We start from the raw sequence: 18323 nt of genomic DNA on the forward strand, positions 1-18323 counted from the left end.
TGGTCACGATCTGAAACGTTACCTTCTCTCTAGAGATGCTGCCTGTCCCGTTTCAGGTCGAGACTATGGATTTGGATCTGGATATGGATATGGATATGGGTATTTATATGGATATGCGGATGGGTCTGATATTAGTACGGATCTTGGAATGGGAATGGGTCTGTGTCTGGGAATGGATCTGGGGGTTGTTCTGGATCAATAGACAATAGGTGCAGGAGTAGGCCATTCGGCCCTTCGAGCCAGCACCGCTATTCAATGTGATCATGGCTGATCATCCCCAATCAGTACCCCGTTCCTGCCTTCTCCCCATATCCCCTGACTCCGCTATTTTTAAGAGTCCTATCTAGCTCTCTCTTAGAAACATAGAAACATAGAAAATAGGTGCAGGAGTAGGAGTCGGCCATTCGGCCTTTCGAGCCTGCACCGCCATTCGATATGATCATGGCTGATCATCCAACTCAGTATCCTGTACCTGCCTTCTCTCCATACCCCCTGATCCCTTTAGCCACAAGGGCCACATCTAACTCCCTCTTAAATATAGCCAATGAACTGGCCTCAACTACCTTCTGTGGCAGAGAATTCCACAGACTCACCACTCTCTGTGTGAAAAAGTGTTTCCTCGTCTCCGTTCTAAATGGCTTACTCCTTATTCTTAAACTGTGTGGCCCCTGGTTCTGGACTCCCCCCAACATCAGGACCATGTTTCCTGCCTCTAGTGTGTCCAAGCCCTTAACAATCTTATATGTTTCAATGAGGATGCCCTCTCATCCTTCTAAACTCCAGAGTGTACAAGCCCAGCTGCTCCATTCTCCCATCGTGTGGGAGTGGTCCATGGCCCATGGCCCATAACACAAGACCCCCACATCACATCACACAACACAACATGACCCTGTTAGACCCCGTCCCCTTTGCTCAGCCGCGGCCAATGGGAGCCGGGGGTGGGCGGGGCAGGGGGTGTTGCCACTGGCGATGTAACAAAGTAGCGGCGTGGAAAGATACAGTGGTCGCCGCTCCCTGCACAGCACCGCAGCGCTCTACGCTACAGTACGGTACAGCCCAGCATAGCCCAGCCCAGCATAGCATAGCATCCACAACCCGACCATGACCGAGAACAACGAGACAGAAGGCGAGCCGCCGAACACAGAGCTGCAGAGGTCGCCCGGGTCTGTGTGCAGTCAGCAAGAGACCAAGGTGAGACCGATAGCAAGGGTTTGCGAAATCCAGATTCCTTCTAAATAATGGGTGCAGGCTCTTCGGGCCGAATGGCCCTCCCGCTGCTGGAGTTTGAGGATATGTGTTTAACGGCGTGTCGGTGTGTAACATGACTTGTCTATCAGTCTGCATTGATTTTTCTTTAAAACTTTTTTTTTTTGCAACGAAGATGACCTGAAGCTGCGAGGTGACGCGGAGACCCTCTTCCTCAAATCCGAGCTCCTCTCGCTCTCATTCCGGGTCGGGGTGGGGGAGGGAGACTAGTAAGTAGTGTACAAGACACAGGCGTCAGTTTCATCTCCTCACTTATCTGGCATAGAAACCCAGCTGCAGAAATGAAATGCTCGCTCACACGTGAGATGAGCTCGTAACTCATGTACGAATTGTGGAAGTGGTGATGATATCAGGGCAAGTCGGACTTGCAACGGGCGCTACTGTTTATTTCCTTGATGTGCGGAAATATCCAACTCCAGCCCCTCGCCTTCACCTTTATGCGCCGCGAACTATGTCTGTGCCAGCCTTTCTCAGTGAAAGGCTTGCTGATATTTAAGGCAAGCCACAAAATGCTGGAGTAACTCAGCGGGACGGGCAGCATCTCTGGAGAGAAGGGACGGGTGGCGTTTTGGGTCGAGACCCTTCATCCAGACAGTCTGAAGAAGGGTTTCGGCCCGAAACGTCGCCTATTTCCTTCGCTCCATAGATGCTGCTGCACCCGCTGAGTTCCTCCAGCAATTTTGTGTACCTTCATCCAGATACGTTACTTGCAGAGTGTACCGTGTCCATTCCAGCCGTGTTAATGCACCCAGTTCTAAGTACTGCACACACTACGTTTCTTCCAGAGCCTTTACTCGCGCTTTGTGAGTGCGCAGCTCGAGGGGGTTGGCATCAGATGTACGGTTGGTTGGGCGACGGAATGAAAACGCTGCCTTCTCTGTGGGGCGACGGCTTCTGGATGATTCACGAGGATCGTATATTTAGACTAGTTGTTAACTCGAAGCCGACGATGATGCAAGCGCGCACACTTGCCTACTGAGACTTGAAATGTTTGCAGCTGAGCGTGGCTCCTGGAATGGAATCTAGAGCATTGGATGACAAGAAGAAGATTTAGGTGAAGGTTACGGGATGATTCAGGAGAATGGCAGTGTGTGCTTGGCTGGGGAACTAGGGGTTGGCATCTAACTAACTCTCCCAGAGCTATAGCTCTCAAGCCCGCCATAGTTGTTGTTGAACTGGGGTTTGAGCAAAGGTTCAGGTTTGGAAGTGTGGGGTTGTTGTAAAAGCTCTATTTGGTCCACTATGGTCCTTCGGGAATGAGATCAGCTATCCTTAGACTTTAGATACAGCGTGGAAACAAGCCCTTCGGCCCATCGAGTCACGAATTCATGTGATAGGATGCAGAATTAGGCCATTCGACCCATCATGTCTCTTCTGCCATTCAATCATGGCTGATCTGTCTCCCCCCCCCCCCCTTAACCCCATTCTCCTGCCTTCTCCCCATAGCCCCTGATACCTGGACTTTTCAAGAATCTATCTATCTCTGCCTTTAAAAAATATCCATTGACTTGGCCTCCACAGTCTTTTGTGGCAATGAATTCCACAGATTCAGCTCCACAGAGTCTGTGCTGGCCAGCAATCACCTGCCTATACTAGCACTATCTTCCACACTAGTGACAATTTACACGTTTTATCAAACGCAAGTAACCTGTGTAGAGAGGAACTGCAGATGCTGGTTTAAACCGAAGACAGGCACAAAAAGCTGGCAGCATCTCTGGAGAAAAGGAATAGGTGACGTTTCGGGTCAAGACCCTTCTTCAGACCATTCAACTAACAAATCTGTACACCTTTGGAATGTGGGCGGAAACCGGAGCACCCGGAGAAAATGTACACGGACACTGGGAGAACGTACAAACTCTGTACAGACAGCACCCGTAGGCAGGATCGAACCCGGGACTCTGGCGCTGTAAGGCAGCAACTCTACACCTGCGCCACCGTGCCGGCCCTTTTACACCAACTTGTCCTTGCCTCCTCTGGTCCATGTGACTCCTGTCCCATGATTCTGACCAACTCTCTCCCACCTTCTCGATTTGGGGGAAAATGTGGATGGACAGTAAATGCATAGTTTTCCAGCAAAGTGGATATCCCATGAATATCGACCGAGACACAAGGAACTGCAGATGCAAGAATCCTGAGCAAAAACGCAAAGCGCTGGACAAACTCGTCTGGCCAGGCAGCATCTGTGGAGGGAACGGTCGGATGACTTTTTGGATTGGGACATATCGGCCCTTATCATGTATCTGTGTACTATGAATGGCCCGAGTGTTGTCTTTCTGTTGATTGCTTAGCACGCAACAAAGACTCTTCACTGTACCTCGATACATGCGACAATAAACTTGACTGGGACCCTTCAGATGCTGCCAGATCTGCTGCGTTCTTCCAGCACTTTATGGTTTTTATCCAACGTTTGAATAAATAAATCAACTCACTTGAACTTGAACTTGAACTTGAAATAGTTACGTTGCCATTCAAATTGGTCATATCGGGTCGGTTTCAGTGTATCACATTCAGCAAATTATTTGATGCCCCTCTTGAAGATTTGCATCCGACCCCCACGTGTGCTCTACTTTATGAAGCTTTTTTGGCTTCTCTTAGTTTGTGATTGAAATCAGACTTTTAAAATACATACAGTGGTTTTCAAAATGCCATCAGCAAATCCATTAGCAGATACCGAGCCACCGTTGGTCTGATTTATGTGTAAAACAATTGCATATTTTAATTAAATAAGGAGATGGTGAGCTTTTAGTTAATAGATTCAGACCTACTTGAGATGTCCTGCAAGAATTAGTGTTCCCAAAGCTCTGCGACTGGCCTGTAGTCATCATGACTTGAACCATCTCCAAACTTCTTATTGCCAGCTAAGTGAAAGGGGAAAACCAATCGCAAGGCCATTCGATAATTGCTTCTTCTTCATCTTTGAGTGTTCTTTGCTTATTGATTGAGACTTGTTATGTTTGGCAGGGGAAACAAGATTACTCATCCAGCGTGTTAATGCCCATTATCACTGAAGGATCCCATCACTGAATCATCTCCTGTCCATTTCCCACCCACAGGCGCTACCTGAGCCGCTGAGTTTCTCCCAACATGTATCGTGTAAAATTGAATGTATTTACATTAACTGTTCTCCTTCAGTGAGCTTCGAAAACCATCAGATTTCCTCTCAAGTTCAGTTTAGTTCATCGTCACGTTGACAAGCTTATGTTGCGCGCTAACCAGTCAGCGGAAAGACAATATGTGATTCCGTCCACAGTGTGCAGATGCATGATAAAGGGAATAGCATTTGATGCAAGAAACAGCCGGTGCAGTCTGATCAATGATAGTTTGAGCTTCTCCACTGAGGTAGATAGTAGTTCAGGACTGCTCTCTAGTTGTGGCAGGATGGTCTGCCAAATGTGCATGGTCCATTTCCATTTCGGTCGAGATTTTCACACATTAGTTTAGGCATCAAGAGGGTAGCATGCAATTCAACTATCAGGAACTGTCATTATACGAGAGCCAAACTAGATCAGAATTTGATCAGAAATGATTTTTGTTTTACTTTTTCGACCTGGGATGCACTGAAGTCACTTGGAGAACCTAAAACAAAGTGATTGAGTGTGTCCTGGTGAGTTTTGTTGTCTGTAACTCATTTCCACTTAGCCCACGGCTAACAATGACCTGTTTCCTTTGTCAGCGTTAGTTTTTTTGCATATCTTTCAATCATTTGTTCGATGACTCTCCAAATCACCATCTCGTTTCCCTCTCTCCTGACTCGCGGCCTGAAGAAGGGTCTCGACCCGGAAACGTCACCTATTCCTTTTCTCCAGAGGTGCTGTCCGACCCGCTGAGTTACTCCAGCTGTTTGTGTCTGTCATCGGTTCAAACCAGCGTCTGCAGTTCCTTCCGACAGTAGATTCAGTGCTTGTTTACCAAGCCTTTGTGCTATTTTTAAATTGCAGTTTTACCATCTCGAGTGTTATCGTATCTTATCCCGTCTCAAGCATTGTCCTATCTGATCGTGTATCAGTGATTATGGAATTGCAACAGTTCCCCATTATCCTAAACAGGCGAAGGATAGATGCGAGTCAGCACCTCTGCTTTTCATTCTTAATTCCTTTCCGGGACAACTTTAGTGTCGACAGGCAATATTGTATAATCATACAGTGGGTACAGTTTACACCCAGAATTCTTTCATGGTACAATTGAGGGGGGGGGGAATGGATCGGAAGCATCTCTTTAATAGATGGCATTAAACACACAACACCTAAGGTCGTAGATGTTTGGGGGAGTTTAACTGGAGGGGAGTTAAAGGAAAAAAACAGTTTAAAAGTTTGACATCAGTAGAAGCTGTCAGTGTATTTAATAAATAGTGTTTACATAAGCCATAACGTCATACAGCGTGGAAACAGGCCCTTCAGCCCAACTTGTCCCATCTACACCAATCCCACCTGCCTGCATTTGGCCCATATGCCTCCAAACCTTTCCTATCCATGTACCGTGCAAATGTTTATTAAACATTGTGATAGTACCTGTCTCAGACACCTCCTCCGATAGCCCATTCCATATACCCGCTACCCATAGCAGTGTGTAAAAAAAAAAGATACCCTTCAGGTTCCTATTAAATCTTTCTCCCCTCACCTTGCAAAAAGCCTTGAGGAGATGCAAACCAACAAGGTTATGAATTGTGTAGGAAGGAACTGCAGATGATGGTTTACACTGAAGATGGGCGCACGATGCTGGAGTAACTCAGCGGGACAGGCAGCATCTCTGGAGAGAAGGAATGGGTGACGCTTCAGGTCGAGGCCGTTCTTTAAAGATTGACGGCTGGCGAATGGGTTTAAGGTAGATGAAAATGCTGCGGAAACTCAGCGGGTGAGGCAGCATCTATGGAGCGAAGGAAATGGGCAACGTTTCGGGTCGAGACACTTCTTCAAGGGTTTAAGGTGGATATCTCTGGTCTGGCATGGGCTGGTCTAGCGATGTGCAATTTTTACATGTGTTTTGTCTTGCTTCCTTTCTGCTTCAAACTGTGTGTAGTTCTGTGTTCAAAGTGAGAATATTCCAATCAGCACAAATTTGCATGTTTTTCTGCCTAATTTCTAATGGTGAAAGGCTTGGATAGAGTGGATGTGGAGAGGATGTTTCCACTAGAGGGAGAGTCTAGGACCAGAGGTCACAGCGTCAGAATAATAGGACGTTCCTTTAGAGAGGAGATAAGTAGGAATTTCTTTAGTCAGAGGGTGGTGAATCTGTGGAATTCATTGCCGCAGAAGGCTGTGGAGGCCAAGTCAACTGGTATTTTTAAGGCAGAGATGGACAGATTTGTGATTAGTACAGATGTCAGGGGCTATGGAGAGAAGGCAGGAGAATGGGGTTACATAGAAACATAGAAAACAGGTGCAGGAGTAGGCCATTCGGCCCTTCGAGCCTGCACCGCCATTCAATATGATCATGGCTGATCATCCAACTCAGTATCCTGTACCTGCCTTCTCTCCCATACCCCCTGATCCCTTTAGCCACATGGGCCACATCTAACTCCCTCTTAAATATAGCCAATGAACTGGCCTCAACTACCTTCTGTGGCAGAGAATTCCAGAGATTCACCACTCACTGTGTGAAAAATGTTTTTCTCATCTCAGTCCTAAAAGATTTCCCCTTTACCCTTAAACTGTGACCCCTAGTTCTGGACTTCCCCAACATCGGGAACAATCTTCCTGCATCTAGCCTGTCCAACCCCTTAAGAATTTTGTAAGTTTCTATAAGATCCCCCCCTCAATCTTCTAAATTCCAGCGAGTACAAGCCAAGTCTATCCAGTCTTTCTTCATATGAAAGTCCTGTCATCCCAGGAATCAGTCTGGTGAACCTTCTCTGTACTCCCTCTATGGCAAGAATGTCTTTCCTCAGATTAGGAGACCAAAACTGTACACAATACTCCAGGTGTGGTGTCACCAAGACCCTGTACAACTGCAGTAGAACCTCCCTGCTCATATATAGGTTGATAGGGAGAGTTAGATCAGCCATGATTGAATGACGGAGTTCACTTGATGGGCCGAATGGCCTAATTCTGCTGCTATCACTTACAAACATATAAAACTTATGCAAACTTCTCAGTGAAATAGTTACATGGTCTCTGTCAAATGGGACAGCTTTATTTCTTGAGCAATGTACCAGAATTTCGATGATTTATTTTCTCATTGTAACAATGCCTCCTAATCCCATTCTCTGCCTCCTAATCACATTCTCCTGCCTTCTCCCCAAAACCCTTGACATCCGTGCTAATCAAGAATTTGTCTCTCTCTGCCTTAAAAATGTCCACTGACTTGGCCTCCACAGCCCTCTGTGGCAATGAGTTCCACAGATTAACTACCCTCTGACTAAAGACGTTCCTTCTCACCTCCTTTCTAAAAGAGCGCCCTTTAATTCTGAGGCTGTGACCTCTGGCCCTGGACTCTCCCACCAGTGGAAACATCCTTCCCACGTCCACTCTGTCTATGCCTTTCATTATTATGCTGTACGTTTCAATGAGGTCCCCCCTCAACCTTCTAAACTCCAGCGAGTACAGGCCCAGTTCTGTCAAATGCTCATCATATGCTAACCCACTCATTCCTGGAATCATTCTTGTAAACCTCCTCTGGACCCTCTCCAGAGCCAGCACATCCTTCCTCAGACATGGTGCCCAAATTTGCTCACAATATTCCAAATGCGGCCTGACCAGCACCCTATAGAGTTCAGCATTACACATCTCTGTTTTTGTATTCCAGTCCTCTTAATATAAATGCTAGCATTGAACTTGCCTTCCTTACTACTGATTCGACCCGCAAATTAATGTTTTGGGAGTCCTGCAACAGCACTCCCAAGTCCCTTTGCACTTTTCATTTATTCGAAGTAACCATTTCTTGGTGCTACATAATGCTCCCTAAACTAGTGGCATTATGAAATTCTCATCCCAAGTCAAGAGTGCTTTATTGTTGTATGTCTCAAACAGATCAATGAAATTCTTACTTGTAGCGGCACGACATAATATGTAAACTTAAACCCCTGTCTCACGGTGCGAGTTGACCCACGAGGTACCCCTGAGTTTAAAACAAATTTAACTCGTAACTACGTACAATTAACGTAGCGGGAACGCCGGAACTCGTGGACGCAACTTAAGGAGTAAAATGTACTGCTAAAGTTAAAAATTGAAACATTTAAACTCGTTTTAAGAACGCAGTGGCCCGTGAGTCTACTACCGTGGGAACTCTTTAACTCAGCGGGCAGGCAGCATAATATATATTCTGCACGTTTATTGACCTTTTTAATTTCTCGGATGGTTTTCACAAGGTGTATTTAGTGGGGAGGAGATTGTTGCTATACCTGCTCTATCCCCCTCCCCATACACACACACACACACACACACACATCAACTTCAAATTAACACGAGCAGCTTTCCGCCGCTAAATTTAAACAGGCCGTGAGATGGCTCACTCTAACAGCAACGAAAACACCAAGAACAAACACATATTGCGAAGTCTGTACAGAAAGGGGACCGTTGTTTGCAGTTCGTGTCTCTTCCACTCTTCCCCCGAGGGGGTTGGGAGGATGGGATAGGGAGGAGGCGGGGGACAGGCTTGATTTAAGGAGGACGGGTCTGGAGTTTGTCAGCGGAGTCGCTTATCAGATTGCTGGCTATTTTTTTCGGCGTTCGAATAAGATCCCTTACTTCAAAAAGCGGAGCAGGGATTGTGTCAAAGGCTGAGAATTTAAAATCTCATGGTGGGATGCCTCCAGTAACAGCAAGCTCAGTCTGCAATGTTTCGACTCCAGTACTGATGCTGCACATTTATACTGCATTCATGCGGTGCCTGCCTTCCATCTACTGCTGAAGCTGATCACCTCGATTGAGGACTTGCTGAAATGCCACAAGGTCTCTTCGTGAGCCACCCTGTTGTTGCAATGTTGTATGGAGAGCAAAAGCCGTTTAAAATGCCACATGCCAAGCCTCGAAGAAGTGCTGGCTTTGTTTTAGACTCTAATAAAGCAGAGTGCTTGATGTTGACGCCTGGGTCTGTAGCGTCTACTGCCTTCTATCCTTGGTGTGTGTACAGGATGAGTTTGAAGTCTTAAAGCTCTGGTTGTCAAGAGTTTTTTATTGTCAAATGTGTAGGGAGGAACTGCAAAATCTGGAGATAGACACAAAATGCTGGAGTAACTCAGCGGAACAGGCAGCATCTCTGGAGAGGAATGGGTGACGTTTCGGATTGAGACCCTGCCTCAGCCCTTAATGTCATATGTCCCAAACAGAATAACAACATTCTTCTATATACATATATATACATACACACATACTAGTCCGGTACCAGGTCGTAGAGTGTAGAGAATTAAAGGAGTTTTATTGTAAAACAGCAGCCTGGAAGCAAGAGCCATTCTATAACATCTAGCGTCGCTGGACCAACGGGTGTTTTAAATTAGCGCTCCATTACATATTGAATTCACTATTCTTTCTTTAAATGTTGCACAGAAGAATAACACATTTTGTGGTTAGAAGGAGCGTCGGACACAGATGCGGGAGAGTTTAGCTGAGCGGGAGGTTCACTCCTCGGCTTCATGGAGCCCAGGTTCGGCTGCAGAGAGCAGGAATCTCGGCTGACCCAAATGGCAAAAGACAGACTCAAGTCTGCAGTTCCTTCCATCAGTAGTTTCCCAATTTGACGAGAAAGCAGAAGAGCCGAAACCCTGACTATTCCTCGTTCCCCATACGCTGCCTGACCTTCTGAATTCACCCCGTATGTCCTAGTTCGTAATACAATTATTAATACTTGTTCTACAATTCCGCTAATATGGGAGGAAGGCCGTACGAAACAATGAGTTTGGGTCCAAAGTGGGAACTTATTTGAAACAACTCGGGAGAGGAACTTGGTAACTCGGGAGTGGAACTTGACACATTGCGGAAATGAGAAGTAAACGAAAAACGTATACACACACACACGTGGGTACTCGGTTAAAATCTTGATCATACACTTGGAATCTCGTACACAACCACAAGTCTTTCACTCGGGGTACCTCGTGGGTCAGCTCGCACCGTGAGACGGGGCTCTTAGTACTCGGTAAACAGTACAATAAATGGAAAAAAGTTCAGTATACACATACGCACATGCACATACGCAAGCGCACACGTACTTATGCACACACAAACACACACAAATATATATATATACATATGCACCCATCAAACAAACAATAATAGTGCAAAAAGACAAAACAAATGTCTCCAAGTCTATGCAGTTCAGAGATTATTTGGAGGTTGCAGTGTTGAATAGCCTGATGTCTGGAGGGAAGAAGCTGTTCCTGAACCTGGACGTTACAGTTTTCAGGCTCCTGTATCTTCTTCCCGATGGCAGGAGTGAAATGAGAGCGTGGCCGGGGGTGGTGTGGGTCTCTGATGATGCTGGCTGCCTTTCCCTGCGATGGCCCAGATACCTGCCAATAAGGGTGTCCAGTTAGGCAACTATTCTGGAGCTCTTGTTTCATCTCCCCATGGAAGGTGAACGAAAGAAGTGCAAAAAAGTACTGATGATAAAGGAACCAGGCCATTGTTAGCTTTGTGCTAGGTGAGAATGAGTTACCGACAATGAGACTCAACACGATGACTTTGAAGCTGGTATGACTTGGGTGGGGGGTTCTAATCACCTGTTTTATTTCAATGTCCCTGTAATACCTTTCCCAAGCTAACCTTGATCAGATGCTACCTGAAATGATTCAGTTATCTCAGTTTTCACACTTTTGTTTCCCAGAGAACTTCAGAGGTTTCCATCTTTCATGTCGTAAAAAGTGCTTTGCAAATTGATGATGTGTCCAGTTTCTTCCTAGATACGAGTTGAATAGATTGTTAATGGAAAGAACTGGGTCGACGAGTTAAATGACCGTATTTTACGTCTTCTTGGCTTGTTGCTACACAGCAGCTGGAGGAGTGCCATCAATTTGTAGAAATCTCTGGAGATAATTCTAGCAAGTCTTTATAGTTATGCATCACTGTTCAGAATTTGTCAAACATTTCAGAGGAATTAAAATGGAATTAGAAGGAACTCAAAATGCTAAATCGCAAGCAAGGAAATCAGATTAGACGGAGCTCTAGTGTGGAACGACTGTTGACGGCTGCGTGATGAGCAGCGAATCTTCGCTGAAACTCTTATGATTCTGTGGAGAGAAATGAAGTTAAAAAATATTTGTATTTTGGACTCCAGTGTGAGAGAGCATATTTAATCAATCCGAAAGGCATCATTGTGCTAATCACAACCAAAGATTATAGAGCAGAGCAAGATGCGCCACTCTGTGAAAAAAGCGTAGTATGACATGGGTATGACATGACGCCATTTTACTGAGCATAATTTTACAATAATATTAACTAAATATGTGAAGTGATGGATGCTTCTATAAAACACTGTTCCCGATCAACACTGATTACACCAAAGATGATTGTGCGGATCAATCTTTGGAACGCAGACTTGGTTGGTAGTCTTTCTGCGGAGTTTAATGTTATAATAGAGCGATTGTCCTTACTTTCTTTTTCTTTCTTTTCTAGGGTCTACTTTCTTACTTTACTTCCTTCTCTAACTTCTTTTCTAAGGGGCTTTCTTTTCCCAACACTCTCTTGCACTTCACGACTCTTGCGCACCTTCTTTACTTTCCTTACTTCTATCTTTTTCTTAAAGCTTAAAAAAAAAATGAAGCGGTACAAAAAATGTATTAAGATATATGTGTTGTGTGTTATTGTAATTTACCGTACTTCTAATAAAAATAATTTAAAAAAAAAAAAAAAAAAAAAAAAAAAAAATCTTTGGAACGGATTACACCAAAGATACTAGAGGAGCATTGCCCGCTGCCTGGGGAGCACCGACCACGGGCAGACGCTTGAGGCTCTCCCGCCGGCCGCCTTCATCTGGTATCGGGGGGGCCGAGAATCAGTCCTGGATCAACTCAGGAGTGGAGGAAACGTTCTCTTCCCCAAAAGATACTAGAGGAGCCTCTAGTATCTTAGCTCTTCCCTGCAACCTGATGTAAGAGCAGATTGTATAACTGTGGAGTCCGTCCCTGTCCCCGCTACCAAAGATGTGGCGTTTGGCATAAACAAATGGCGGCCATGACGTTCCGTCACGTACTACACGTCAGCCCATTGGATTTGGGAGGAGTGGTCTATCTTGCTCTCTCTATAATCTTTGGTCGCAACCATGTAGTCCAGTCCAGGGTTTGTAAGTTTGTGTTGAATTGTAACCGAGTGCTGTAGGTGGTGATATGTGCTAACCCAAATGTTCAATGGGGTTCCACTACTGATTGTCCGGCACCCTTGGTTCCAGAGCCTTCCTGGATGATCAGAGGTCACAGCCCGAGATATACAGGAGCACAGCGTGGGCTGTGGGAACGGATCTGCCGGCCCCGTCCAGCCCAGTGTTCCAGAGCCCTGGCTCCAGGGGGGCAAATTCCACCCCTCGATTGGTCACGGAAGTCCCAATGAGGTTGAGATTGGTCACCTCGCCCGAGCTAGGTGGCACATATTCCGGGGGATTTCTGGGGTGGGGATTTTGTCTGGGGGAGGGGGGAGGAGAGGGGTGGGACCACTAGTTGCTGGAAAAGCCGTGGTAGATCTATATCTCTAAACCCAAGGGGGGTTGTTTTGCCCCAATAGAAGGGGCAGAAGGTGGAATCTCTTCTTCTTCATCTTGCGTATGGCATGCACAGCCTAAAGTTGTGGGACAACTTGTTCTACTTGATCTTATTTGATTGTGCACGCCAGGTTGATTGCATTCGTCGAAACAGGGCGGACCACGTGAAGGTTGCAAGGGGGGAGTCTCAATCAGAGAGCAATGCTGATCCTCGGACTATATCTTGCCCGGACTTTGCTGGCTTTACCATGCACTAAACAAACATGCAGCATCCCTTATCATGTATCTATACTCTGTAAACGGGTTGATTGTAATCATGTATTGTCTTTCCGCTGACTGGTTAGCACGCAACAAAAGCTTTTCACTGTACCCCAGTACACGTGACAATAAACTAGACTGATCTTTCAAGAACTACACCCGAACATCCTGAAACAAATTCCTCTGAGGCTCTACTGCAATCTGCTTTGGCTATGCTAATGTTGCATGCAATATATTTGTCACAATTCAAGCATAACGGAAGTAAATGTCACATTTTCATCATTTTAATGTGTGTACTTGCAGTGACAGGATTAGTGTGTTGGTCACATCGTAATCAGTCGTGTGTTACTTTGGGACACTGTTCCTTGTAAGATTCCAGGGTGGCATTTCTTCCTGTTTAATGAGTGTGATTTTCACAGTACTTTGTGTTTTAGAAGTAAAAGTGCTGGACTTTTATTTTTCAAAAAGTCTCTTTTTATTCTGGAACCAAGGGTGATTTTTTTTTTTAAGTGCTCAGTGGAATTAAGAAATAATATTTATCCAATTTTGGGCTCAGTGCATAGACATAATGTGTAGGGAGGAACTATTTATGCTGGTTTAAACCAAAGACCGTTACAAAAAGCCAGAGTAATTCAGCGTGCCAGGCAGCATCTCGACCCAAAACGTCACCTGTTCATTTCCTCCAGAGATGATGTCTGACCCACTGAGTTGCTCCAGCTTTTGGTGCATGGGCATAATATACTTTCAGATCATAGATTCCATCCTTTAAGAATCAGGAGTAAGCCATTTAGAACGGAGACGAGGAAACACTTTTTCTCACAGAGAATGGTGAGTCTGTGGAATACTCTGCCTCAGAGGGCGGTGGAGGCAGGTTCTCTGGATGCTTTCAAGAGAGAGCTAGATAGGGCTCTTGAAAATAGCGGAGTCGGGGATATGGGGAGAAGGCAGGAACGGGGTACTGATTGGGGATGATCAGCCATGATCACATTGAATGGCGCTGCTGGCTCGAAGGGCTGAATGGCCTACTCCTGCACCTGTTGTCTATTGTCATCCGGTCTATTCCACCCAAGCAACCCAAAATGACATCCTTTCCCATCTCCTATGATTGTTGTATTCTTGGTCTTGAGTCAGATTCCACAATAAAAATAAAAATTATATTACTGGCTTGGATTATGGAAGTGCCTATCAAAGCTCATTTCGTGGAAACCAGGCAATCAGTAAGAGACGTTTCGGGCCGAAATCCTTCTTCAGACGTTGCCTATTTCCTTCGCTCCATAGATGCTGCTGCACCCGCTGAGTTTCTCCAGCATTTTTGTGTACCTTCGATTTTCCAGCATCTGCAGTTCCTTGTTAAACAGTCAGTAAGAGACGTTCCACATGCATGGCAATCTGAGCTCCAGAGATCAAGAAGTCAGCTTCAAACTTATGAAGAAGGGTTTCGGCCCGAAACGTCGCCTATTTCCTTCGCTCCATAGATGCTGCTGCACCCGCTGAGTTTCCCCAGCAATTTTGTGTACCCAGCTTCAAACTTAGTTTGGTTTAGAGATCCAGAGCGGAAACAAGCCCTTCGGCCCACCGGGTCCACGTCGAACAGTGTAGCACTGTCCTACACACTAGGGACAACTTACAGTTTTTGTACCAGCAAACCTGTACTTCTTTGGAATGTGGAAGGAAACCAGAGCACCCGGGGAAAACCCACACAGTCGCAGGGAGAACGTGCAGACAACAGCCGTAGTCGGAATTGAACCCAGGTCTCTGGCGTTGTAAGGCAGCAACTCTACCGCTGTGCAGGCGTGCCACCCCCTCATATAGTCAAACGTATTTGACTATAACACTTAAGGTAATCACTTTTCTTGTCATGGCCACTTTCAGTACAGTTGCCAACAGCATAGGCTGATGTAACAGTCAAGATGTGAAAGCCAAGAAATATCCTTTCATCATTTTCCTGCCCCTTGCCTTCCCATCACTGAACTCTTTCAGATCCCAAGGAAAGTAGAATGAAGTGAAGTGCTTCTACTTTACCTTCCCCAGTGAATATTTTTACCTTGTATTTTTAATTTTCCATTTGGCCCATTGAGTCCACGGCAACCATCGATCGCCGGGGCTCAAGTTCTCCGTTATCGCGCTTTCATAACCACTCTCTACGCACCAACAAGACCCGGGAACAGTCTCTTCCCCTCTGTCATTGGACTATTGGACAGTCATTCCATCAGCAGGATCCATGCTATCCTGCGTTCCCATCTTACACACTCGGACCAATTTACAGAAGCCAATTAAACTACAAACCCGCACGTCTCTGGACGGTGGGAGGGAACTGGAGCACCCGGAGAAAACCCACGCGGTCGCAGGGAGAGCGTGCAGACTCTGCGCAGACGGCACCCGAGGTCAGGATCGAACCAGGTCTCGGGTGCTGTTAGGCAGCAGCCCAACCACTTTGCCACCGTGCTGCCCAGTAGCCACGAAATGGTCCGACACAAGGCATGGAGCTTGGTAGGTTAATTGAATAGTGGTTGAATCTGGGGAAAGTTGATGGGAATGTGGGGAGAATAAGATGGGCTTAAAGTAGATATGTCTTCGATTGCTGTAGACCTGATGTACCAAAGGGCCGGTTTCTCTGTGTTTCAGAGTGCTTTCAATAAGTTGAGGATAAGGTGCAGGAAGATGCAGGAAGATTGTTCCCGATGTTGGGGAAATCTAGAACAAGGGGTCACAGTTTAAGGATAAGGGGGAAATCTTTTAGGACCGAGATGAGGAAAACATTTTTCACACAGAGAGTGGTGAATCTCTGGAACTCTCTGCTACAGAAGGTAGTTGAGGCCACAGTTCATTGGCTATATTTAAGAGGGAGTTAGATGTGGCCCTTGTGGCTAAAGGGATCAGGGGGTATGGAGAGAAGACAGGTACGGGATACTGAGTTGGATGGTCAGCCATGAATGGCGGTGCAGGCTCGAAGGGCCGAATGGCCTACTCCTGCACCTAATTTCTATGTTTCTATGTTTCTATGAATCTGGGGAAAGTTGATGGGAATGTGGGGAGAATAAGATGGGCTTAAAGTAGATATGTCTTCGATTGCTGTGGACCTGATGTACCAAAGGGCCTGTTTCTCAGTGTTTCAGAGTGCTTTCAATAAGTTGCAGATAACCAATATGAATATGTAATTCCAACATTTGCCCTGGCAGATTCATCAGAGTTCCTTTAATCGTGGTTTGATGCTTTGTTCCCAGTATTTATTTGATACTGATGCAGCCTAATTATTAGTAAACAAACGTCAGACTCTGCAGGGAAGGCCCCACCCGCACACCCACAGCCTTCCGCGTAACATCTCCAAACATATGTGCTTCTTTTAATCATTTGAGGCAAATTGCTTCTCAAACCAAGCATCTTTGTTAGAAGTAAAAGCACACAGTGCTGGAGCAATTCCGAGTGTGTAGGAAGAAACTGCAGATGCTAGTTTACACCAAAGATGGAGACAAAATGCTGGAGTAACTCGGCGGGTCAGGCAGCATCTCTGGAGAAAAGGAATGGGTGACGTTTCGGGTTGAGGCCCTTCTTCGGGGGAGAGGGAGCCTAGAGGTATGGAAAGTTACACGTCAAATCAGAGCCGGCACACGACCACTCGAGAAAGGTTGAGCCCACAATGCTTCCTTGTTGGCAGTGGAAGAAATGATAATGGAGGGACACAAACAGTGAAAGGAGCAAGACGACGAGGGTGGGGGAGGGAGGGAGGGACGAACGCAGAGGCAGGGAATGCAAGGACTACTTAAAATTAGGGAAATCAATATTCATACCACTGGGTTGTCAGCTGCAACATTTGCGAGGGTCAGACAGCATCTGTGGATGGAACGTATTTGGCCGAGACCTTTCTTCAGATATTTTGTTATGGACACCTTTGCTGAAGGTTAAGATGAGGTACAATAAACTTCCTCACCACACAACAAAATCCCAAACCAGCCAATGGTTAGTTTAGAGGTACAGCATGGAAACAGGCCCTTCAGCCCACCATGCCCGTGCCAACCAGCGATCCCTGCGCACTGACACTACCCTACACACACTAGGGACAATTTACACTTATACCAAGCCAATTAACCTGCAAACCTGTGTGAGAAAGAACTGCAGATGCTGGATACACAAAATGCTGGAGTAACTCAGCGGGTGAGGCAGCATCCATGGAGAGAAGGAATGGGCGACGTGTCGGGTTCGAGACCCTTCTTCGGACAAACTTACAAACCTGCACGTCTTTGGAGTGTGGGAGGAAACTGGAGTCCTGTAGAAAACCCACGCAGGTCACGGGGAGAACGTACAAACTCCGTACAGACAGCGCCCGTAGTCAGGATGGAACCGGGGTCTCTGGCGCTGTGAGGCAGCAACTCTACCAATGTGTCACCGTGCCGCCCCTGTTTCATAGCTGCAGGCAATGAACACCTGTGACTTGCTCATATCAACACAACGTGTGATTAAACTCCGCAACATCAGAGCAAGAATGTGATGAACTATTTATTTGGAGATGAAACCAAGCCAGGGCAATTATATAGCTAATAATTTAAAAATAGCTACTTTTGCATATGTTTCCTGTTTGTCTTGTCACATTTTTCTGGCACGTTTAATAATAGACACATTTCTTGCAGCCGATTTGATTTGTATATTTCTACAGCTTTTAAAAGGAACTAGTCATTAATTGCCCACGTACAGATAAATGTACAGACTCCACATCGACACTTGATGCTGACTGGGAAAGGCAGCCAGAATAGTCATGAACCAGTCACTTCATCTTCTCCCCTCTCCCATCAGGTAAGTCAAGTCAAGTCAAGTTTATTTGTCACATACACATACGAGATGTGCAGTGAAATGAAAAGTGGCAATGCTCCCGGACTTTGTGCAAAAAGACAAACAAACAAACAACCAAACAAACTACAACAGAATGGAACAGAATCACATTTTCTTTTTCATATTAAATATTGTGGGCGGAAGGAAAAAGGGAAAAAAACATCAATTAAAAAAAAAAAAGCAGTAGAATGGTTCAGTAAAGTTAGTCCCTGGTGAGATAGGAGTTTACAGTCCGAATGGCCTCTGGGAAGAAACTCCTTCTCATCCTCTCCGTTCTCACCGCATGGCAACGGAGGCGTTTGCCTGACCGTAGCAGCTGGAACAGTCCGTTGCAGGGGTGGAAGGGGTCCCCCATG

General features: G+C 45.9%; 1 protein-coding gene across 1 annotated transcript in view; it reads left to right on the plus strand.

The window, feature by feature from the left end:
- Window positions 1–1011: 1011 nt before the first annotated feature.
- The window catches only part of stac2 (SH3 and cysteine rich domain 2), a 107512-nt gene continuing 90200 nt past the window's right edge, over window positions 1012–18323 (plus strand). Inside the window, exon 1 of the mRNA XM_033034862.1 lies at window positions 1012–1191. Coding sequence (XP_032890753.1) covers window positions 1102–1191 — 90 coding nt within the window. The 5' untranslated portion in view covers window positions 1012–1101. The remainder of the gene's footprint in view (window positions 1192–18323) is intronic.

The sequence above is a fragment of the Amblyraja radiata genome, chromosome 16 (genome assembly GCF_010909765.2).
Source record: "Amblyraja radiata isolate CabotCenter1 chromosome 16, sAmbRad1.1.pri, whole genome shotgun sequence".
NCBI lineage: Eukaryota > Metazoa > Chordata > Chondrichthyes > Rajiformes > Rajidae > Amblyraja > Amblyraja radiata.